Here is a 24881-nt window from a genome sequence, read left to right on the forward strand (position 1 = left end):
AACACATTGTTTCATTCAAATGCCTGTAATTTCAATTTTTAGCTTTTTTTATTATTTTTTTGCCACCCCTCCCCCCCTCGACTTTGATAATAGTCGAGGGACATAAACTTCAAAAAATATTTGCAACTGCCTTACTGTCAGAAAATTTTATGTTTGATAATCAGACCAATACAGTCATGCCCCGGTTTTGATTCGTTCAGCTGCCTCGGTCGAGCACGGCCCAGTGCACCGAGCTTATGGGATTTTGGTTTTATGAAAATGTATGAAAAATCATTCAAACCTTACAAAATTAAAGTGTTTTGGAATCGGGATGATGTCAGATATCCTTTGCAATAATAATTAATTGAAATTTTCACAAAAAATACGTATTTTTCTGTACTTTGATAATGCTAAAAACTACTCAAAGTTATTGTTACTGCTTTATTGGTATCAAATGACACAAGTTTTTGAAAATACTCAAAATTTCCACCAAATTACATATTTTCGAAAAAATAATAAAAATTTCAGTTTTTACAATATGGGTATCAAATGATCGGGATTTTTTCATAGATTTCTAGAGTGTGTTATTATAACACAAGTTTTTGAAAATACTCAAAATTTTCACAAAACTTCGTATTTTCGAAAAATTACTCAAAATTCCAGTTTTTACAATATGGCTATCAAATGAGAGGTCCGCGCCGTGTGGATCAATCGGACCGTCCACTCACAATCCTGAGGTTGGTGGTTCGAGTCCCGCGGCGGGCGCTTTTAATATTCTAAGTGTAAATATGAGTACTTTGTCAACTTTGTTTTTCGTATCAAATGATCGGAATTTTTTCATACATTTGTTGAGTAAAAACACCAGTTTTTTACGTGATTTACAATATTGGTATCAAATGATCGGAATTTTTTCATATATTTAGAAAGTTATTACCCAAATTTATAAAAAATACTGCAAATTTTCACAAAATTACGTATTTTCGAAAAAAAGTCACTAGGCCGATGCAAATATATTTAAAATTTTTCAAAGGCAAACAAATAATTAAAAATAAAAATTGAAATAACAAGCCATTGTCTCAACATTTGTATGCAAAAAGTGTTTTAAAATGCATTTAACATAAGTTCAGCAGTTTTGCAATCATTTGTTTTCAAAAAAGTAAGATTTGACAAAAAAAAACAGCAAAAAAATTGCGATACTCTACATCGATTTTTTTTTTCTAAATTCAAAACATGTTTAAATCAACCCAAACATGCTCAAAATGATTTAAAACGCAGGGGAATGTATTTTAAATCAATTTCAGTTTTTTGAAAAATATTTTTTGCTTCCTAATTTTTGGGCCAGCATTGAGGGTGGGGGGGGGGGGGGAGGAGAAAAAAAACTTTAAATAAAATTTGTACCAGCCTTATTGTTGTAATTGTCAATTTATTGTTATTGTAACATACCCAAGAATAATCGGGATTTTTGCATACATTTCCAAAGCAAAAACATAAATTTCGGAAAATACTCAAATTGTTTTGTACCCACTGTTTTTTTTTTTTGTCGAATAGACGTAGTTTTGAGAGAATTTTGAGTTTTTTTTAAATAAATTTGTGTTATAGCTTTCTGAATGTACCTAAAATTCCAGATCATTCGTACCCATACTGTAAAAAACTTAAATTTTCAGTATATATGTGTTCTAGAGGACATCAAATGTCAATTTTTCAGAAATGTGGGAAAGAAATTTTTGATTCTGATACTGATTTAAAAAGAACCAAGGTGTTGGTCGGGAAAATTATTTAACTTCTTTTTTCGATGTCAAATCGAATTTGGAAGTGAAATTTTGAAAAAGTGCACTGTTTTCAAATTATAGCCATTTTTAGGAAACTTTTTTGAAAATAGTGACAGTTATAATTTATTTTTTTAAATTTAGAGCGCATGTTTGCCCACCTTTGAAAAAATATTTTCGATGAGCTGAAAAATTCTATATATTTTGTTTTTCTGAACTTTGTTGATACGACCCTAAATTGCTGAGATATTGCCATGCAAAGATTTAAGAACAGGAATATTGATGTTTTCTATATTATGCCTTTTTGAAATTTTAGTCTTGAATTAAAAAAAAATTGATAGTATTGTTTTCGAAAATATTAGAAAATTTCACGAATGTTTCATATTTAAATATTGAAAATCAGATCATTAGTTGCTGAGATCTCGAAATTAGAAAATGATGGATTGCTTGGGTGAAGCTTAGAAAACATATATTTTCCAGTTTTTAATCCTTGCATGGCGATTTGTTCTACTGGAAGTGCCTTTAAATATGATTTTTTTTTTGTTTCGAAAACACAAAATATTTATTGGTTCCGAACTAATTTTATCTTCTAATGATGAAAAATTGTTTAAAGAATCAAAAAATGCACTCCATTTTTCGATTCGAACTCATTTTTAATGAGAAAATCATAACATTATGAGGATATTTAAAAATCATATTTAGCAACAGTTTCTTAATTTTAGTGCACTAACTTTTCAAAAATTTATTTAAAAAAATATCTTCTTGAATACTTTGGATACTTTTCTACCACGGTCAGTATGATTCCACATACCATTCCTTATGTATTTAATTTATAGTCTTCATTTTGCGGAAGAATTTTAATCTTATCAAAGTCATTTACAGTAATTTCAACTTAATACATATTTGTTCTAACGTGTTCAGTAAATTACTTCATTGTTTATATAAAATAAGTATTTAATTTAAAAAAAACTGGTTTTATCTATCATTCATGTTTTATCAAATATTTTTATAAAGACTTTTAATCATTATTATTTGAATTTATAAGAAATTTTTTTTAAAGCTACTAAACTTTTTTTTTACATTCCAAACCAACACTGTGCGTCTCCACCCGATGTTCCGTAATCTAGACGACCCTCTCCCCCCTTCAAAACACGCAACGGTGGTTCCCTCTAGCAATCGTAGGGAAATCGCTCCCGTGATGCCAACATCCACATTCACATTCGGCACTGGCTCATGCAAACGTTTTTTTTTTCTTCTGAGCCCCCTCCGTTCCCTGTCGAAAGGCAGACATGCGAGCTTTGGGCCACAAAACAAAGAGGCCTATCCTCACCCAGGAGGATTTTGCTTAGGGGGAAGTGAGCTTTTATTGAATAACACCAACTATTTCAAAAATGTCATGATTACGTATTGAAAACATTTATATTTTCAAAGATCCTTGGTTTTTTAAAAGAAATTTAAAAAAAATAAAAAAAGCTCCCCTTACCTCAACGCAATCGCATATGACTGGCGTGGAAATCCCTGGAACCAATCCCAGGCCTTTGGAGGGGCCCCCTTGCAGATTGGAGCTGCTGCCGCTGCTGGCTGGGCCGGTTCCCATAATTTCACGGTGCGTGCCCTTTGTTCAGAACGGAACCGGCAAAGACAAAATCCTGCGGGAGGCTCAGCAGAGGCTCAATATTTCCCGGAATCTGTGCCAAATCCCAGCTCGGGAAAAGCAAAAGAAGAAGAAAAAAGTGAACACATGCAATCGTTTTTGTTTTCTTTTCCCCCATGAATGTGTTTGTGAATGAGTGCGTGTGTGTGTGTGTGTGTTTTGACTATATTTACATTTATATTCGCTCCTTACAAGGATAACGATGGGCTCTGGTTTTAGGGAAGCGATTTTAACGATTACCTTGAGGTTTGGTTGGATTGTACGCAAAATCTTTTTTTTACAAGCTGATTTGTTTGTGAGGGTTTTGTTGTTGCCAATATCTGCTCAATCTTTATTCCACATTTTGGAATTGCTTTAAGTTGTTATTTTTAATTTAAGAATTTACTGTCTAATTGTTTCAAACTATTGGTAATATCAGTTAAGCCATGTCGGAATTTTTGATCGCGCGATTTTTTAGTTCAAGACATTGTACCGCAAAATTAAGTAGAAAACAAAAAAATAGTATAAAAATACACCACAGCTTACATTTACCATGCAGCTCCCAATCAATTAATCAGTGTTGCTCCGTCGAATTAACTGCATCTTCTTCCGGATAATGTCAATCTGCTGCACGTGCCGTTCCCTTCAACCAAAGTCTTAAAAAATCTCTGTAAAAACCGTAACACCGTGTTGGAAAAATTGATCCTTTCCTAGCTCGGCAGTGCTCCAAAATGGAAAATGAATTTATAAAGAGCCTCAGAAAGAACGACGACCCAGGAAAAAGACGGAACTTTTCACGGTGAGCTGTTTAAGTACTTCCTCGGTACATTTTCCACCCCGAAGCTTGCGCTTTTCCAAGCTCAAGCTTAGATTTCCTTCTCTCGCTTGATTTCACCGAGTGCTTCGCGGCACACGTGGGTGCTATGGAACACGGTACTTTCAGGAAAGACAAGAAACAGGTGTGCCCGGGCTTATGGGATTAGTCGCCGCTTAGAAATTATAATTGCTCTTTTTTTTTTTGCTTGCCTTGCGTCGTGGGAGAAGTGTTGGCGGAGTTTGTGTAATGTGTATGTAGGTGTATTTCAGGGTGTAAGAGTGCAAGTGTTTCTTTAGAACAGATGACACTGGTTAAATATTGTATCATCAGAAGGTGTTGGAATAGGTTTTTGCTGAATAATGTTTTAGCTTTAGTGCATAAATCGGTCAGCTTCGTCATTAGGAGCGAGCCCATGAGCAAAGCGAACCCATCTCGCATCCCCAATTTGCCTGAAATTTTCAGTGGTTGTTTGTACATATAAAACTAGCATCTGGCCAAAATATGAGCACTCTACACCCAAAGGAAAAATATATCTCAAAATTTGCAACATTGGATTTGCTGCAGAAAATGTCATATTTTATAACATTTTTTGCAGCAAGCTCGTAGATCATTTTTGCCCGCGTGTAAAAATTTCAGCGATCTGCAGTTCTCACCAACACATATAATGCTGGCCCGTCCCCGAGCAACACTCCAAAGAGAAGCATATGTTGGTGCTCTTTCACTCACTTTTCATCAAGCGTCCATGGCGCGGTTGTAGCGTGTCGGATCAATAGCCAAGAAGTTGGTGGTTCGATCCTCGTTCTGCTAAGTGTTTTTTTTGTGAAGTACAACCAAAAAGCCGTCGGTAATGTCGATAATTGTCGGTAACGGGCAAAAATGTCATACTCCTATATCGCAAAAACTGCATGAGGACAGATTTCATGCAGATTCTGATATACTTTCATGCGACTGCCAGTTGGGTGTAGGTCAACGAAAAGTGGAGCGAATCGGGACACAAAGTTTGAAGGTCAAAACCGTCAAAATTCTCGAAAACCCGAGCAGACGGAAATAACTTGGGAATAACAATCTTTGTTATTTGAAAATACTAGGCCAATAACATTTTATGTTATTTATAACAAGATTTGTTATTTGCCGTTATGATTTTTTTGTTATTGGATTGTTATTGTAATAACAGACTAATAACATTTTACGTTATTTTTCGAACAAATCTTTGTTATTATTTTTTGTTATTTTAACAACTAATCCGATCATCCCAATAACGTTTGGAGTTATTCTTCCATAACAAAAAATGTTATTCTCAAGTTGTTTTTGCTGTCAATCAATATCAGACCAATAACAATTTTTGTTATGATAACATAAACTGTTATTGAACTCTTATGCAAAAATGGATTTTTCAAGATTATTCCATAACACTTTCTGTTATTTTAACAGTATTTGTTATTGAAATGGCATGAATTTAGTTATTACCGTCTGTTCGGGAAGGCTGTAACTTAAGCAAAATTCAATTAAATTTAAAAATTCTTCATGCATCTGAAATGCTTAAAACTTCAACAAAATGCGAGGTCAAGCATCCCAATTGGTTAATCTTGAAGGGAGTTATTGGCATTTAGTGAACAATAGCCCAATCTTCAAACTCAAATAAAAAAGTGTTCCATCCAGATGTCAACTCGATTTGGCCTGGAGCTTATATAGGTGACATCTAGGTCTTCCATCTGAGACTGATAACGCATTGGGTATAGCAGTTCAACACATCTTTTACTTTTAGTGAATTTTTTGGTTTTAATTTTTTGCTCGGGGATTAGAACCCATTTTCTGGTGATAACTTTATCGTGTTTCTGAGTCAATTTTAGAATAGAAACAAGCATATTTTTTTTCGTCCATTTTAATCCTTTAAAAGACATCCATTTTAATCCTTTAAAAAACATCGAAAAAAAAATAATTAAAATTTGAATCAAGGTTGTTTACTGGCAAAATAATCGAGGTTCAAAAACGATAACGAAAGTTCTATAGTTATCGTTAGCGTCGTTCCGATAATTCTGTCGGCGATAATTTTATCGACGATAACTTATGTTTAATATATTCTAAAATTTACTGAAACCAATCAAAGTATGTTGAATTTTTAAGCTTCCTCTTAGTAAATATTTAATTGATAATATGGTAATTTTAAAAGTATAAATCGATGCCTCTGTGCTCTCTTGTACTAAGCTTGCTGGTTTTCCTATTTAGTTAGCATAAGTGAGCCCAGAGGTATCGAAATGCAAAAAAAAAATCACAAAATTCCGTATTTTTTTGAAAATACTATAATTTTTACTATAACTATAATTTGCTTTATGGGTATCATACGATTGAAAATTTTGCATGCATTCTCACTGTTTATGAGCTTTTTCAATGAAATACTTAAATTTTCACAAAATACCTTATTTTCTCGAAAATACTAAAAAAAAAAATCGCAATATGGGTATCAAACGATAGAAAATTGTGCATGCATTCTCACTGTTTAAGAGTTTTTGAATGAAATACTTAAATTTTCACAATAAAACCTTATTTTCTCGAAAATATAAAAAAAAAATCAAATTCGCAAATTTTTTTAACATTCCAACGCCCAAGGCTCCAAAAAAGTTGGAACGGTAACTTCAACTCAATGGAATTCGGGCATAACTCAACCAATCAAGATGATTCTTCTTTCCAGTGATTTTGCGATTAAAAACATCGTTCCAACTTTTTTTATGAGTACAAAAAAAATTCGCCAAAAATTCCGCGGAGGCAGTCGTTTTGAAAAAAGGTGGAACGATGTTTTCGGTCGCAGAAATTACAGATTTGATCAAATTAAGTTCTGCAAAGTTCTAGGATCATCTAGACATTCTTACAAATTACTGGAAACAAGAATCGTCCCGGTTGGTTGAGTTATGCCCGAGAACCAGCGAGTTGAAGTTACCGTTCCAACTTTTTTAGTGGACTTGGGCGTCCGTGTAAGTTTGACATGCGTTGGGCGTTCCAGTGTTAATGAAAAAGCAGGTAAAATTTCGCTTCGTTTGATACCCATATTGCGAATTATAAAAAAATTAGAATTTTTGAGAAAATACAGTATTTTATGAAAATTTGAGTATTTCATTTAAAAATCTCTAAACAGTTAAAAAATGCAAAATTTTGAATCGTTTGATAACCATAATGCAAATTATGAAATTTTTAGTATTTTCGAGAAAATACGGTATTCTGTGAAAATTTGAGTATGTCATTGAAAAAAAAACTCTATAACAGTAAAATGCATGCAAAATTTAAAACTGTTTATATATTTCAAATTATAAAAAAATAGTATTTTCGAGAAAATACGGTTTTTTTGTGAAAATTTTAGTGTTTCATTAAAAAAAACTCTAAAACAGTTAAAATACATGTAAAATTTTGAATCATTTAATACCTTATTGCATAAGATAAAAGTTTGAGTATTTTTGAGAAAATACGGTATTCTGTGAAAATTTGAGTATTTCATTCAAAAAACTCTAAAACAGTGAAAATGCTAGCAAAAATTTGAATCGTTTGATACTCATATTGCAAATTATAAATATTCGAGTACTTACAAAAAATATATTTTGTTATTTTTTATAAATAGAAAATATATACTAAAAACATAGTTTTTCTGTTTTTTAATCATTGCATGGCAATATCTCAGCAACTAAGGGTCGTATCAACAAAGTTCAAAAAAGCAAAAAAAAATCTCATGCGCACTAATTCAAAAAATGAAAAACTGCCACTATTTTCAAAAAAGTTTTCCAAAAATGGTTATAACTTGAAAACAGTGCACTTAATCAAAATTTCACTACAGTACTTTTTGATTGCAAATTCGATTTTACATCTAAAAATGAAGTTGAAAAACTTCTACGACCAATATTTCCATCTTTTGAAAAAAATGGTATTGATTCAAAAAATTATAGCTCAGTCAAAGATTTTTTGCTTGGTCAGGATATTTCTGAAAAGTTGGCATTTGATGTCCCCTGAAACATTATAAAAAGCTGCCAAATTTGTGAGGAAAATTATATGGGCAAACTAATGATGCAAAATGGCTTCTTTGGGCACACCGAAGACACCATTTTTGGATCAGCCTGATTAAAAAGAAATAAAAATATGAATGACTTCAATTACAGAGAATTGCTCATTTGAATATGATAGAAATTTCTTCTTTGCAATTTATAGCATACTTAAAACAAAATATATTACATTTTCAAAATACGCAGAAAATACTAAAACAGCTTTTTTTAACTATTAACGAGTATAGAAGACTTTTCAAGAAATATTTTTAAAATGCAAAAACTGAAAATTTTCGAAAATTTAAGCCAGAAAACTCCTTTAACTAGAAATCTCAAACGGTCCAATTTTCATTTTATAACAATTTATCGGTTTTTATGATGACTGTAAAATAATTTTAAATCTTAATATATCAGTCAAAGTCAAGAAGTTAAATTAATTTTTTTTTTCATTTTTGATGATGGCAGCAATATTTTTTACCGTATTTTTTATTGTTGGTGTTAACTGTCTACCAACCGTTCAATATCAGTTTCAAATTGTTGTTTTTTACAATTTATTCAACATCCTACCTCCACTGAATTGTCCTCAAACCTGCACCCTAGCGTAGGCCTAAAGTTTTCACCGTTCTAACACGATTGAAATTCAATTTTCCACTCTCTTTCAAATCCACCACTTTGCCAATTTTTGTTTCGTAGGCCAGTTCGAACAAAAAAACCTCGTCTGTTCCCCGTCCAGACGGAGGCCCATCACATGTGGAAGAATTTTTAATCTGGGAATTGGGATTACTTCCTACTAAATGCCCCCTTCCCCCTCCTTTCGAGTCCGTCCTTTTGAGCTGCTTATTGCTAAAACCTTTGAATCGGAGGAAAAAATGTTTAAAGTTTCGTCCAATCCCCCAAACGGTCAGGACGGTATCGACGCCACTCCCCGGAGGATCACAATAAGTGGAAAATGGCTTTCCCTTTTTCTTTTCTTTTTTGTTTCTTTCGATTCGCTTTGGAAAGTGCTTTGTGATGTGAAAAATGTCAGATTTGTGAAACGATTTGCTGAATCACTTTGGTGTTCCCGGGTGGGTTAAGCTGGAAATGTGCGAAAAGGAAGGATTTTTTTTTGTTGGGTTGAAAAATGACGGGTGTGATTTTGGGAAATTCGAAACTTGTTCCGAGGAAAAGTCATTCCCGTTACTGATGCTGCCACAAATGTTCAACTTAAATAAGATTGAAAAGATTAAATTAAAATCAGCCTTCTGAAAAACTCACTCATTCAGACTGCCAACTAACTATCTCTTGAATAGAATCTCAAACTAACTAATTCAGATAGAGAAAGAGAAAATTTTCCATTCTGTCATGTGCACCAACCGTATCAGCGGAAAGGTTTATGATTGAAGTTGAAACTCCAGGAACCGGGAAGTGTGTTGCAAAGCCCTTTCGTTATTTAACTTTGTCGGTTGTTCTAAGCTTATTCTCTGGCAGCTGCCTGCCTGCTTCGAACGAACTTCTCCAAATACCAGTTGAAACTTTATGCTTATATCCACTTTACGTGCAACATAAACTTACTGCAGCTCACTTGACTGCTCCGCAATTCTGCGCTGGGTTGCACTTTATTCTGGAGCTTTTTATTTTTTTCTTGTTCGCTCTCCAAAAGCTCAACTAACAACGCCCGCGCGCTTTTCAGGGTAGTCCTACGCCAACATCAGCTATATTATGGATGGGGCCGGTTTTTTTTCTCAGTCATCAGTGAGGAAGCTGCGAAGAGGTCGCAATTCTCTGTGAACTCGTTACTTTCGTAATTTTCAACTGAACCCTAAACTATTTCAAATTATTTTAGAAAAATAGAATCAAAATCACAATTTCTAAAAAAAAAAAATTAAAATGCATAAAGCATCCCACAGTGGTGACGAAATTACGTTACATGGTAGATTTCCATCGTCCATAAATCAAACTAGCGCTGCTGTTACTAGTTGGAGCTAAAGCTAGAGCTTGTTGCAAAGTAGTGCGCTACTTTAGCTTCTCCTCGCAGGACCCGGAATTAAGGCAACATTGTGCGAAGTTGTAACGTGATATGCGCTGCAAATTGGGTATTGATGGAGCAAGCAACTCTTGCAGCTCGGATGAACGGGAGTGCGCTGCAATCAACGCTTGAAGGTTTCGAAAAGAGCGTTGGATATTTGATTCCGAGAAATCAAATCTTGAGAAAAGATAACTATTTAACAATTACTTTGTGAACATTAAATCTTGTGAGAATAACTTTCGCTTTAAGAGAAATTGACAAAGTAAAAATGAAACGCCTTCACGTCTTTAACTCCCCTGAAACCAAATATCAAATCAAACATAATAAAAGCATTTTAGTAGTTTTCTACATTTCCCAAAATAAAAAAACTTTTCTTTGTATTATTTGATTTGGATCGAGGGCCTCGTGGCGCAGTGGTTAGCGGCTTCGGCTGACGATCCCTAAGTTGCCTTGGGGCGTGGGTTCGATTCCCGCTTTATCCTCCTGGCCTTTTTATCGGATGGGGAAGTAAAACGTCGGTGCATTTGCGTAAAAGAGGTTTTGGGTGACTCACCACACATAACCTTCGAACGCCTAGAAATGAGCAGAAACTTGCAACAGAGCCCACAAAAGACCCGGGGGTCGTTAAAGTGGATTGCTTTTCTTTTGCCTTCCTCACTGAGGTAAGGCTATAATCCTGCTCTAAAAATGAACTTTTTATTAAAAGCTCGAAGACCCACCTTCATATATACATATCGACTCAGAATCGAAAACTGAACAAATGTCTGTGTGTGTGTATGTGTGTGTGTGTGTGTATGTGTGTGTGTGTGTGTGTATGTGTGTGTGTGTGTATGTATGTATGTGTTCAAAAATCTTGCCAAGTTTTCTCAGCACTGGCTGAACCGATTTTGATCGAACCAATTGCATTCGACTTGGTTTAGGGTCCCATACATCGCTATTGAATTGTTTGAAGTTTCGATAAGTAGTTCAAAAGTTATGTATAAAAATGTGTTTTCACATATATCCGGATCTCAATTATATGCATGTAAACGATGTCCGAATCCATCATCCGACCCATCGTTGGTTAGGTAATCAAGAGACCTTTCCAACGAGTCCACAACATCGAAGATCTGGCAACCCTGTCTCGAGTTATGACCACTTAAGTGATATTTATGTACTTTTTTGAAGCCGGATCTCACTTAAATGTATGTAAACGATGTCCGGATCCATCATCCGACCCATCGTTGGTTAGGTAATCAAGAGACCTTTCCAACGAGTCCACAATATTGAAGATCTGGCAACCCTGTCTCGAGTTATGACCACTTAAGTGATATTTATGTACTTTTTTGAAGCCGGATCTCACTTAAATGTATGTTAACGATGTCCGGAACTATCATCCGACCAATCGTTGGTTAGGTAATCAAGAGACCTTTCCAACCAGTCCACAACATCGAAGATCTGGTAACCCTGTCTCGAGTTATGACCACTTAAGTGATATTTATGTACTTTTTTGAAGCCGGACCTCACTTAAATGTATGTTAACGATGTCCGAAACCATCATCCGACCCATCGTTGGTTAGGTAATCAAGAGACTTTTTCAACTAGTCCACAACATCGAAGATCTGGCAACCCTGTCTCGAGTTATGACCACTTAAGTGATATTTATGTACTTTTTTGAAGCCGGATCTCACTTAAATGTGTGTTAACGATGTCCGGATCCATCATCCGACCCATCGTTGATTAGGTAATCAAGATACCTTTCCAATGAGTCCACAACATCGAAGATCTGGCAACCCTGTCTCGAGTTATGACCACTTAAGTGATATTTATGTACTTTTTTGAAGCCGGATCTCACTTAAATGTATGTAAACGATGTCCGGATCCATCATCCGACCCATCGTTGGTTAGGTAATCAAGAGACCTTTCCAACGAGTCCACAATATTGAAGATCTGGCAACCCTGTCTCGAGTTATGACCACTTAAGTGATATTTATGTACTTTTTTGAAGCCGGATCTCATTTAAATGTATGTAAACGATGTCCGGACCCATATCAAGAGACCTTTCCAACGAGTCCACATAATTGAAAATCTGGCAACCCTGTCTCGAGTTATGACAACTTAAGTTATATCTGTGTACTTATTTTTCTGGACCTAAAAAAAATAGCTGAAATATGTGTCCAAACCACTCATATTACCCATTGTTGGTAAAAAGTGAGGAAGGCATCAACCACATAAGTGGATTAAGTTAGTTTTTTAATTTGATTTGGATGATACTTCCCACGTGTATAAAAACTTATTTTGCAGCATTGTTTTTTCCATGCAAACTTTTGAAAATTTGGGGGATGTTCATACAAAACGAGTATGTTAATTCTGTATCTAAAGGAGGAATTTTCTTACTGATTTGGTAGACGGATAAAAATAAAGACAGACCAAGTTTGAAAATCATGGAAAAAATCGCATGGGTTTCATTTTTATCATTGATATTCAACCCAAGAGTTTTTGAGACATCATCAGTTGAAAATGAGAGGCTGTTAAGTTGATACTTAGAAAAAATCATTTTCATTTCCTTAAAAAAAATATCCGGAATTTAATATCTCTGAAACCAGATTCTCCACTATATTTAAAAAAATAAAATAAGAAATACGTATCATGGGAATTCAACTTTTGATAAAAAGAAAAGTTAAATTAAGAAATGGTTATTTTTCTAAGAGTTTGTCATATTTTTTCTGGATATCACACAACATTATTTGGAGACTTGTATGAAAATTCTTATGATGCTAATTTGTTTATATCAATATATTGATGCAGGGAATTTGTGAAAATGTCATCCAAATTAAAACATATAAATATGTAAATCACTAGTGCGTCCATCCCGGGAATTCCCGGGACAAAAATCCCGGGATTTTTCTAAAACCGGGAATTCCCGAATCCCGGGATTTTTTGTAATTTGTCCCGGGAAATCCCGAAACCCAAAAAGACGGTAATAACTAATTCATGCCATTTCAATAACAAATACTGTTAAAATAACAGAAAGTGTTATGGAGTATTCTTGCAAAATCCAATTTTGCATAAGAGTTTACTAACAGTTTATGTTATCATAACAAAATTTGTTATTGGTATGATATTGATTGCAAGCCAAAACAACTTAGGAATAACATTTTTTGTTATGGAAGAATATCTCAAACTGTTATTGGGATGATCGGATTAGTTGTTAAAATAACAAAAAAATAATAACATAGTTTTGTTCGAAGAATAACTAAACATGATGTTAGTCTGTTATTACAACAACAATTCAATAACAAAAAAATCATAACGGCGAATAACAAAACTTGTTATATATAACATAAAATGTTATTGGCCTAGTATTTTCAAACATCAAAAATTGTTATTCCTAAGTTATGTCCGTCTGTTCGGGAATTAAAAAAAAACAAATGTTGGTCTGAAAATTCAGATTTGGTTGTAGAAATCGATGAACAGTTGAATACATAGTAAGCGATACAAATTTAAAAGCATTAAAATAAAAAAAGAGTATTATATTTACTTATATTTAGGATATTAAATTTAAAAAAATATCCTATTAAATTATTTTTCATCAAATACCGGCATAATCTTGGGCAAATCAGGACAAATGTAACGAATTAAGACAGCTATTGAAGCCATTTTTTGCATAATGATTTCGTTTCAAACAGGAACAGATCATTATAATTCCTAGTATTCGATTTCCAATTATATTCCTCTAAAATCTCCTGTACCTATTCAGACTGTAGTCCTGATTTTCATCAGTTGGCGGTAGTAACATAAAGATAATTTGTAAAATATGTTTTATATAAATCAAGAAATTCAAAACTTATCTAAAATTTAACATTGGCTGGAATCATTTTATTTGTTGTCGCTTATTATTTTTTTTAAACATTTTCAAAGAAAATTTTCGAGCTTTTGTAGTCATGTCATATAAAAAATATATAAAAGAAATATATTCATTTAAAACAGTTATTTAATTTGAATCACATTTGAATTAAAAATTTAAGTTCATTTAAAATCCAAAGCAAAACAGAGGATAAAAAAACAATTTTTAATTTCTTTTAAAACGGTCAAAACGGTCGTCCTTGTTTAGATTGAAGTGTAGATTTCACTAATTAATATTATTCTGCTTATTCTATGATTTTAAGCTTGAAAACATATCAAATATTATGAAAACATAGATTTTATGACAGCTTTAAAAATTTCCCGGGATCCCGGGAATTCCCGGGATTTCAAAAATGTTTTTCCCGTTTCCCGGGAAATTCGAAACCCGGGAAAATTGGACGCCCTATAAATCACGAAATAATTGATCTAGTCTATTTCATCTAATCTCGAGAACTAATCATATTTAAAGAGGTCTGTTTATAAGTTATTTGTTCCTGCACCTACTACAACTAGTGTTCATATAACTCCTCAGAAAAAAGTTATCTTTGAAAATAATTCAAGCTTCTTTATTCCAATGACATTTATTACCGTTACCATTCCAAAAAATCACTCTGTTTAAATTTTGTTTTATTTTTCTTTAAAAAAAAAAAGTTTGATTGTTTTTTTAATTTAATTTTGCTTGTCCTTCGTTACGATTCCATGGCCTTGAAAAAAAATTCTAGAGAAACGGGCAAACAACAACAAGGCTTCAAATAGTAGACAAATGTATCCGAAAATATAAAAAAAAAAAAAAACAAACAAATATTAATAAATATTAACAAAAAAAAGAGCGAGCCGGTCATACAGTCGGTTCACTAAAAAGAGCGAACGAACCGTGGCTCAGATCCGTTTCAGGATGGCATGATTTATGTTATAAATATACCCAAGTAATATTTTTTTCCAAGAGTTCTACAAGAGCTCTTCAAGATAGCTACAGCATAGGAGTTTGGACCGCGGTAGGATGAAACTCCCTTCAAGTACTCTTCCAAACTCCTGAAGAAGTTTTGAAGAGAATTTAATCCAACCGCGGTCCAAACTGCTATGCTGTAGCTATCTTGAAGAGCTCTTGTAGAACTCCTGGGAAAAATGTTACTTGGGTATTTTGTAAAATTTCGAATAAAAAAAGTTTTAAATTTGTTTTTGAGAATTGAAAATGCAATTTCTAATATTTCAATGCTAATAAAAATTTATCTCAAAAGTATGTGATTGTCTAAACAAAATGTAAAAAAAACATTGTACAACTGATTGTACACTTAAGTATTACCAGAATACGAATTTGAGCATTTCAAATTGCATAATTTGTAAAATATTACCAAAAATCTACTGAATAGTTTAGAGATTTTTGAAAAAATAAAATAAACTCTTTTGTCCGATTAAACTTTAACGTTTATAGACTTAATCGCTTAAATCAAAATGTAGAAAAGAGTTCACAAAATATTTTCTTCAAATAAATCATCAGCATTAGTACAATTCTTCCAGAAATAAACGCAATTAAAAACAATTTTCCAGCATCCTAGATTTAAGTTTGGATGCCATTCAATTACTCGAATGTTTAGGTTCGAGTAGAAATCTTGACAAAGAGACCACCAAGACTTATGGTTTCCAAGGGCATCTTCTCGTTTTCAGTTTTAATTTGTTTTATCAAATAATTCATAAAGGTCCAATGTGAAATAGCTTGTAGAATCACACGATTCTTTAAAAAAACCCCTTTTTATCTAATCTTTGAAAAAGAGCGAAAGAGCCGTTAAAAAGAGCAGTTCTTTTCAATAAGCAAACAAAAATGAGCGGCTCCTAAAAAAGTGCGATTTTGCCCACCACTAATACTGTTTCCTAAAATCATGCTATTTTCTAAATAACGTCAACAACTCGTCCAAAACCCTTTTCAAAGTCAGAAAGGAGCCACAGCCATTTTTGAGTGGAGCCAAATATTGTGTGGACGTTTTTTTCTGCCTCGCTGAGGTAATCCTGCCTTAGAAATGAACTTTCCTCTTAAAGCTTGTAGACCCACCATCACGTATATCTATCGACCTATGTGCGTATGTGAGTATGTGTGTTGGTGGGGTAACAAAATTGTCACTCAGTTTTTCAGCACTGGCTGAACCGATTTTGCCCAAACCAGTCGCAGACCTTTCCGACGAGTCTAAAATATTGAAGATCTGGCAACCCTGTCTCAAGTAAAGACCACTTAAGAGCGAGTTTTTCACCGTAAATCTATAAGAAAAACTGCGATTGGCCAAAAAGTTAATTATGTGGGCTTATAGTCCATGAAATTACCTATCTTTTGACCCATATGAGAACATGTGAGCAAAAAGATATTAAGGTTTTAAAAAATCCATTTCTAACAGTAATTTTCAAAAGCAATGAGAAAAAATCAAACCAATCTTGGATGTATATAGCACATTTTGAAGTGCATCAATAGACCTTTCGAATGCATCTAAGAGAGTTGGAATTGATCAAGTTTTACGCAAATGGGAGCAATTTAATGATTTTTCATGTTTTTTGGACCTCAAACTTCAATGCCCTTTCTACCCCACTTCCTTTTGTCGTAGAGGTATGACTTCATCTGATGTATATATAAACAAACGCTGAAAGTTTCATCCAAATCGGAGCACCTCGATACGACCTCTAGAACAAACCAAGCAAAACCTAAAAATGCTGCCTCTAAAGTGACAATTTTGGCTTTTTTTTAAATCCGGAACTCACCAACTCAGTTAGTTAATTAGTTAGTTAGGTATTCAAAAGACCTTTCCAACAAGTCTAAAAGATCAAAGATCTGGCAACTCTGTCAATAATTTTTGAGTTAGATTTTAATTGGACTAAGTTGTTTACATACCTTAATCCTTGTTTTCTGCGTAATTTGTTTCCAATAAATGTATAATCTGGATGTTGATTATTTCCGATTTTTTGTGTGATCCATATTCGGATAGGAGTATAGGAATTAGTATGGGAACAACCATTTTTTTATTTTGATGTTTCAAAAATCCACGATTCACGCTTTATCTAAATCGGACTCATATTCGGATGTTCTGGAATGTGCTCTACAATTTTGCCGAAGAGTAGGCTCCTAAAAAAAGATTCAGCGTGTTCAAAACACATCTAAAACGTGTGTTTTACACGAAAATCACGTTTTAGACGAGTTTTGAGGACGCTGTAATCGACGACGACCAACTTTTTCGAAACTTTTTTTTCTTAAAATCGTGATAACTCGTAATGTTTATATGCAAACCCCTTTTGTTTATATATCAAATTTTTTTTAATTGTCTGTTCTACAACTTTGTAAAAAATTATTACATTCTAAAAAATAACCCTACAAAGTTAGAAAAAAAACACGAAATTTTAAAATGAAAAATTTTGTTGTAAATGATAAAATGACCCTTGTGGGTCAATGTAGATACGAAAATTACATTAAATTTCCCATAAAATGACACGTTCCAAAAAAGTTTATAGTCAAGTAACGGAAAACTGGAGAATTTTCAAAACTTTTTAAGTGTTTTTTCGATGAAGAATAGGTTTTTTCGGAATTTTGAATACGCCATTAAATCGGGCGTACAATTTTACATAAAAGTCCCTTTGACTCCAAATTAATATCTCGTCACCATTTCAGGCTGCAAATTATTGAAAAACAAAGAGAAAAAAATGGGCAAAAATGGCATGGGCTTGCAGATATAAGCTAATTTACTATCCAGGTTACTACACTACACTGAAAAAATATTATGTTTTCAGTTATGAGCAAATTAATTGGCTAATATCTGTAAGCCCATGCATCCAATTGAAATGTGGTCAAAGACAAACTTATAGGAAATTGGACGAGCTTTCCGGTAAAAATATTTTCGAGACTGAAAAATCAAGTCTGTCATATATAAATTGCCAAAAAACCATCAAAAACCCATTTTTTCAACATTTTTATTTTTAAGCCGCTGTAACTTCACAAGGATTTGACTTAGGACAAAGGTCAATATGGAGACTTTTTTGTAAAATTGTCTGGAGAATTGACTCTCGTATTCGATTTTTGAAAATTTTGACGCTTCTAGCACTTTTGAAAAAACAGTTTCAGTAAATGATTTTTGTATTTTTTTTTAGGTGAGTTGCTCCATCCTTCATTTTTTGTGAGTCTTTTTGTTACATCTTAGGCTATTTACACAAAAATTTTGAACGAAAAAAAATCGTGGGCTCACCTTCAAATTGGACTTTTAAACTTAAAAATCAATAAATCTCATAAAAGTGGAGAGTTGTTTTCTTTCATGTATTTTGTATTTTGTATTGTTGTATTTTCATGTGTATTTTTTCGGAAAGCCCGTCAAATTTCCTACAAGTTTGTCTTTGACAACTTTTTGATACGATGCAACGGCTTCGAGATACAGCAATATTTAAATTACGAAATACAAAAATATTTAAAACACTTACGCCCTTCTCAAATGTCATTATCGAGTGTAACTGGCCCCATATACACAAAAATGGCTTTTATAGGCCTAAGATAACATGTCTACAAAGTTTCATTGAAATCGGAGTCGAGAAAAAAGTACCTAAAAATTCCTGTTTTGGGCTGGAATTGCTCCTCTTCTTTCGCATGCTCAGAAATGAAAAGTGTCGTACCGCCCCTTCGTCACGAGATATCAAAAAACGGACCTTGGATTCGTGTTCAGGGACAAAAGTTACCCTTTAGGACAAAGTTTCACACAAATTGAAGAGGGGTCGGGGCAACTGCTGTGTGAGTTGGCGGAGAATTACCCATTTACTTTTTCTAAAAACTCTTAAAAATTTCAAATCATGAAATCATCAAATCTTCAAATCTTGAAATTTTCGAATTCGTTAAAACTATGAATAAAAAAAGTCTGTGTTGTTTCAGAATTCTCTATGATTCGTTTGGTTTTGTTATCGCTGATGGTAATTTTCAATACAGATCGGGACAGTCCTTTCTTGATGAGGGATCAATTAAGACACTTGCCGCCCAAACAACAAAAATTAATACGGTCAGCAAAACATCAGCACCTCAGGTGTGAGGAATCTGGGAGACTTTTCGGCCAACAATACATTCATTTCGTTTTGGACAACTGAACTCATCGCTTTGGCCTCATTAATTCTTAGACATAAATCTTCCGAAAAATGAACCTTTCCTAACTTAGGTAATAATATTCTCAAAATTATAGCAGTCAGGTTCGATAAAGAAAGACTCCCAGAGATCTTCCTCTTCCAATTACCGATTGTCGTCGGATAAGGTTGAACTTTGTAATCGGTACGAATATAAATAAAGTATCCTTTTAAAATATAACTAAGGTAAGGCAACAATTATTTTTTCAAGTGCAAATCATGACCAACAGGAATTTTTCTTATAATTGTAGCATTACTGAAGCTCCGGAGAAGTAATATTTTCTGACTTTTAGTTTACTGACTTGATTTTTGTTTTTCATAGCTTTCAATTTATAACCGTTATCAGTTTGTTTAAGTTTCACTCAGTGAAAAGTCAAAATATTATAAGTATTGGTTTGCCTATCCAAATAGATAATTTTAAAAATATATGCAAAAAATTATCATTGGAATAAAGTGAAAACGCGTTAAATTTAAATTGCATGTAAATTTATGCATCGTTTAAACTATTGATTAATTAAAATATTTTTTACCCTCCCAGTCAGAAAAAAAGGAACAACCATTTGAGTGAACAATGCATGAAAATCAAAAGGGGGTGGAATGGTGGGGGGAGGGATTCAATTTGTTTGCAATCAATTAAATATTAAAATAATTAGACACAGTCCATTACCTCTACATGCGATAATAACACATGTTCTTGAAAATACCTAAGAGCTTTTTTGAAAACTAATTAGTTTTGATGTTTCGATTTAAAAACAAATCATTTGATAATAAAAAAACATTATGAGCAAAAACAATGCGAACATTGAAAGCTGATTTTGTTTCCACGAACTCGTTCCAAAATGAGCACTCTAGTATGCTCATAATGCCGTAATAGCTTTCTGTACATAACCCATCACTAAATTCTAAAAGCACCAGCAACATTCTGGGAACCCATACAGCAAAGTCAGTTTCCCCCCCGTATAAATCCATTACGTTTGTTTCGAAGCTCCCGCGTATACTTCCGATGATCCGATTTACTTCACAGTGGGCAAACTGCGAAAACTGTTCGACGAATTTGTCTCCCACTCGTCTAATTACTGGTTGTATTCTTGTTTTTTTTTCCAGCAAGTCCAACCGAACCGCGGACGCCGTCCGGATGCTGGAGCGGTGCATCAAGCTGGAGCCACTGTTCACCGCGGCTTACCTGGAATTAGTGAAATTATACAGCGGACCGCAGGCCGGCCAGCTGCTGCGGCGCGTCGTCCGCCTGAACCCGTACGACGTGGACCTGCGCCGGCAGTACGGCGACTGGCTGGCGGAACAGAGTAAGTTTCGAAGGGTTTCCCGGGCCCACTCTGCCGGAGTTTACGACGGATGGACAGTGCGAGCGAGAGTGAGACTGAGTGGTTTTGATTGGTATTAAGGAGTTGGTAGAAAGGATGTGAAGAGTGCACAATCCAATGTTTTCGCCCAATTGGTTGCATTCCAAGTCATATCTAATAAGCTTACATTGAAAAAATACATTGAAATTGATGGTTTTGACAGTTGTTAACAGATTGAAATCCTTCGGAATAGATTACAGTTTTCACCTCCTTCTCTCAAGCTCCTCAATGAGCTTGGTCCAGTAACTTTAGCCCTTCTTCCCCTCACCAAAATGGCAAAACGTCGAATTGGATACCTGTCAGCAGGGTTGGAAGCTGCTGCAGGTTCAGGATCGATCGATTCCGACGAACCACGTGGGGTTCGTGCGGATAACCGGAAGTCATTACTGGAATTTGAATGACATGGAAATGGACATTATCTTGCACCTGGAAGTCCGGACGCCGTTTCCCACCACTGCTGACGTTGTGTGTCGTTGAGTTGGCAAGAACCGAGAGCAGAGTTGTGGTTGTGACAATTAACGGGCCACTGGAATTTGGGAACTTGTCGTGGATGTTGAAGATAATTAGATTTCGTACAATTTCTGCTGCATTCGATTCCAATCGATTCCATGCAGGGGTTCACGGTCTGTGAAGTAGTGGCCTTGTGTCAAAAAAGGTCTGTTCAAATGTTGATCCTCTCAATTATTTTATTTGATGTTGAGGTTTCTCAACACTTCTGATTAAATTTAGGATAAAGTGCGAGAGTAAATTTGCGCATGTATGCTCGAGTAATAGATGTAACATGATGTAATATCTAATGTAAAGTGTCAAAACGTATTAACACACCTCACGCCTCACCACCTCCAACTAATTCTGACTTTAATCAAAATCAAATCTTCCCTTCGTTCAAAACTAATTATAGACTTACTGCTGGAGGCCGTCACCCAGTACCAGGAGGGCCTGCAGGTGCTGCCCACGCATCAACTGTCCCTTATTGGAGCGTGCCGGGTGCTGCGAAGGCTCGGCCAACACGGACGTCTCCACCAGCTCGTACTAAGGTGAGTCTCATCCCTTCCAAGCAAGACGCAATGCCCATCGGAGGGCGTAATTACGGCGACCTTTTGCTGTCGTCGTCGTCGTCATTGCCTTATGAATATCTATTGTTGTCAGTGGGTGGAGGGGTGTTATTCAGAGATTGTGATGTGTTACATAATTTGCAACAATTTATCCATTCAATCGAAAGGAAGTACCGAACAGTGATGCAATGGATGCACAGGATTCACCTGGATAATATCGATTACTAGCGAGCATTCAGGAAATTTCTGTTGCTGTATTTAGTTTGATGAGTCTATTCATAGGGCTATTGTGCAAATCCTGGAAATGGACAGACTGTGTTACACATCGATCAGTAAGACATGTTGCAAATTTGTTTAATTCATTAACTTTTCAACGAAACTTAACAGATGGATGTTGTTTTGTTGTAGCAGGATTGAAAATAGCTTTATGATTGAATAATTCTTTATATTTCGCATTTTTTCTATTTTTAATTTTCAAAGTAAGTTAATTTGCCTCATAAAGTTTTCCATGTGATCATTCGCAAATTTTAATGTTAAAAAGGGATATTTCCTAAAGGAAAACACACTCCTGCGAAAATTTTTTTTTCGAAAGGTTTATGTATAAAATTTGGTGAAATATTCCCAGTTTTTTATCTTCTGATCAGCCCTTTTCAACTTGTGATATCTCGGAAACTATTGTTTTGAATATCAATATCAGAAAATGAAACCTTTGTGATTTTTTTATTGCTTTTTTCAAAAACAAAAATAAGTTTGAATTTTTTGATGCAAGATTAACATTTTCAAAGGACTAAAATTTTTATTTTCATTGTCATATGTTGAGATTGATTTTTTATTTTAAAATTATGTTAAAAGCTGAAAAAGCTGTAAATTTCACTATTTTTCTCCTCCCAACCCGGAAACGGATTTTACTTATATTTGTTGATTTGGTTAAAGCTTTGTGAGGGCCTTCCCTATGAGCAATGAAGTAATTTGGTGTCATTGGTTCACCAATAAAAGTCTCCGTACAATTGCGGTAGCTGTTCATGAAAAAAAAATTTCATACAAAAAAAAAATTTCAAAGAATTTTTTGATTGTTATGCTGTCAGAAATTATATTTGGGTAATTCTCCGCCAACTCACACAGCAGTTGCCCCGACCCCTCTTCGTTTGCGTGAATCTTTGTTCTAATGGGTAATTTTTGTCCCTGATCACAAATCCGAGGTCCATTTTTTGATATCTCGTGACGGAGGGGCGGTACGACCCCTTCCATTTTTGAACATGCGAAAAAAAGGTGTTTTTCAATAATTTGCAGCCTGAAACGGTGATGAGATAGAAATTTGGTCTCAAAGGAACTTTTAGATTAATTAGACGCCCGATTTGATGGCGTACTCAGCATTCCAAAAAAACGTATTTTTCATCGAAAAAAACACTAATTTTTTTATAAAAATTCTCCCATTTTCCGTTACTTGACTGTAAAAAATTTTGGAACATGTCATTTTATGGGAAATTTAATGTTCTTTTTGAATTTACATTGACCCAGAAGGGTCATTTTTTCATTTAGAAGAAAAATTTTCATTTTAAAATTTCGTGTTTTTTTCCAACTTTGCAGGGTTATTTTTTAGAGTGTGACAATGTTCTACAAAGTTGTAGAGCAGACAATTACAAAAATTTTGATATGTAGACATAAGGGGTTTGCTTGTAAACATCATGAGTTATCGCGATTTTACGAAAAAAAGTTTTGAAAAAGTTGGTCGTCATCGATCATGGCCGTTCATGGTCACCCGCGACAGACACGGACGACGAAACAAAAAGAAACGCAAAAGGTAACTTTTTCAAAACTTTTTTTTCGTAAAATCGCGATAACTCGTGATGTTTACAAGCAAACCCCTTATGTCTATATATCAAAATTTTTATAATTGTCTGCTCTACAACTTTGTACAACATTGTTACACTCTAAAAAATAACCCTGCAAAGTTGGAAAAAAACACGAAATTTTAAATGAAAAATTTTGTTCTAAATGAAAAAATTACCGTTATGTAGATTTGAAAAGTACAATAAATTTCCCATAAAATGACATGTTCCAAAAAATTTTGCAGTCAAGTTACGGAAAATGGGAGAATTTTTAAAACTTTTTTAGTGTTTTTTTCGATGAAAAATACGTGTTTTTCGGAATGCTGAGTACGCCATCAAATCGGGCGTCTAATTTTACATAAAAGTCCCTTTGACACCAAATTTCTATCTCATCACCGTTTCAGGCTGCAAATTATTGAAAAACACCTCTTTTTTCGCATGTTCAAAAATGGAAGGGGTCGTACCGCCCCTCCGTCACGAGATATCAAAAAACGGACCTCGGATTCGTGATCAGGGACAAAAGTTACCCCTTAGGACAAAGTTTCACGCAAATCGAAGAGTTGTTAGCCTTGCTTCAGTTTAAAAGCGTTGAAAATCATATTTAGCATGTGTTGGGCTTGTTAAAAAATATATATTTTGTGGAAATCTGATGTACAGTACCACAACTGGTTTGGCGTGAAATAGATTCTGAAAAACATTTTCTTCATTCAATTAATCGAAAACTAAGGCGTGTAATTAAAAAAAAAATTGCCGCCCTCTCGACATTGCTCTGAGTTAAAGGAATTCACTTAAAAAAATATTTGCGACGGTCTCAATTGAAAATATGTAAAACAAAAGATTGCTATTTGTAATTTCTGTTAAAAAAGAAATAAATAAAAAAATAACACCAGGTTACTTCATTTATCGATCCATTTTTATTATAATCCATCATCAATACCTTCATTCTGGATGACACTTGGTCGATTGTCGCATGTGCCTTCTGAGCTAAATTGAGTCAAAACGCCATTTTGTGAAGCTTTCAATACCCTAACTTTTGCCACCACAAATTCTCAACAATCGATGTTTGTTTCATTCAGATCATGCTGTTTTGACACACCCTGCAACTGCGTCATGTTACCACAGGGAATTTTAGTGAGAAACCCTTTTGTCACTCTGGGAAGCACTTCTCCTGTTTACATTTTTTTTATACTATTACTAACGCGTATTTCTCAAAAAATCAAAACGCTACATACGACAAGATAGCACGTTGATTTGGCAACAATGTGCTTCACGAATTACTTTTCACAGAATATCAGCAGCGGAATCATTCTCAAGATGAAACAGCTGCAGCTCGTCAAGCTCGGTTGCACCGTCGTGCTCTTCTGCTTGCCAGTTCTGTAACTAACAGCAGCAGCATCCG

General features: G+C 34.3%; 1 protein-coding gene across 1 annotated transcript in view; it reads left to right on the plus strand.

The window, feature by feature from the left end:
• The window catches only part of LOC120414237 (protein O-mannosyl-transferase TMTC1-like), a 178843-nt gene that overhangs the window by 152003 nt on the left and 1959 nt on the right, over positions 1-24881 (plus strand). The window contains exons 9-10 of the mRNA XM_039575348.2: positions 20342-20541; positions 21500-21635. Coding sequence (XP_039431282.2) covers positions 20342-20541; positions 21500-21635 — 336 coding nt within the window. The remainder of the gene's footprint in view (positions 1-20341; positions 20542-21499; positions 21636-24881) is intronic.

This window comes from Culex pipiens, chromosome 2 (assembly GCF_016801865.2).
Source record: "Culex pipiens pallens isolate TS chromosome 2, TS_CPP_V2, whole genome shotgun sequence".
Taxonomy (NCBI): Eukaryota; Metazoa; Arthropoda; class Insecta; order Diptera; family Culicidae; genus Culex; species Culex pipiens.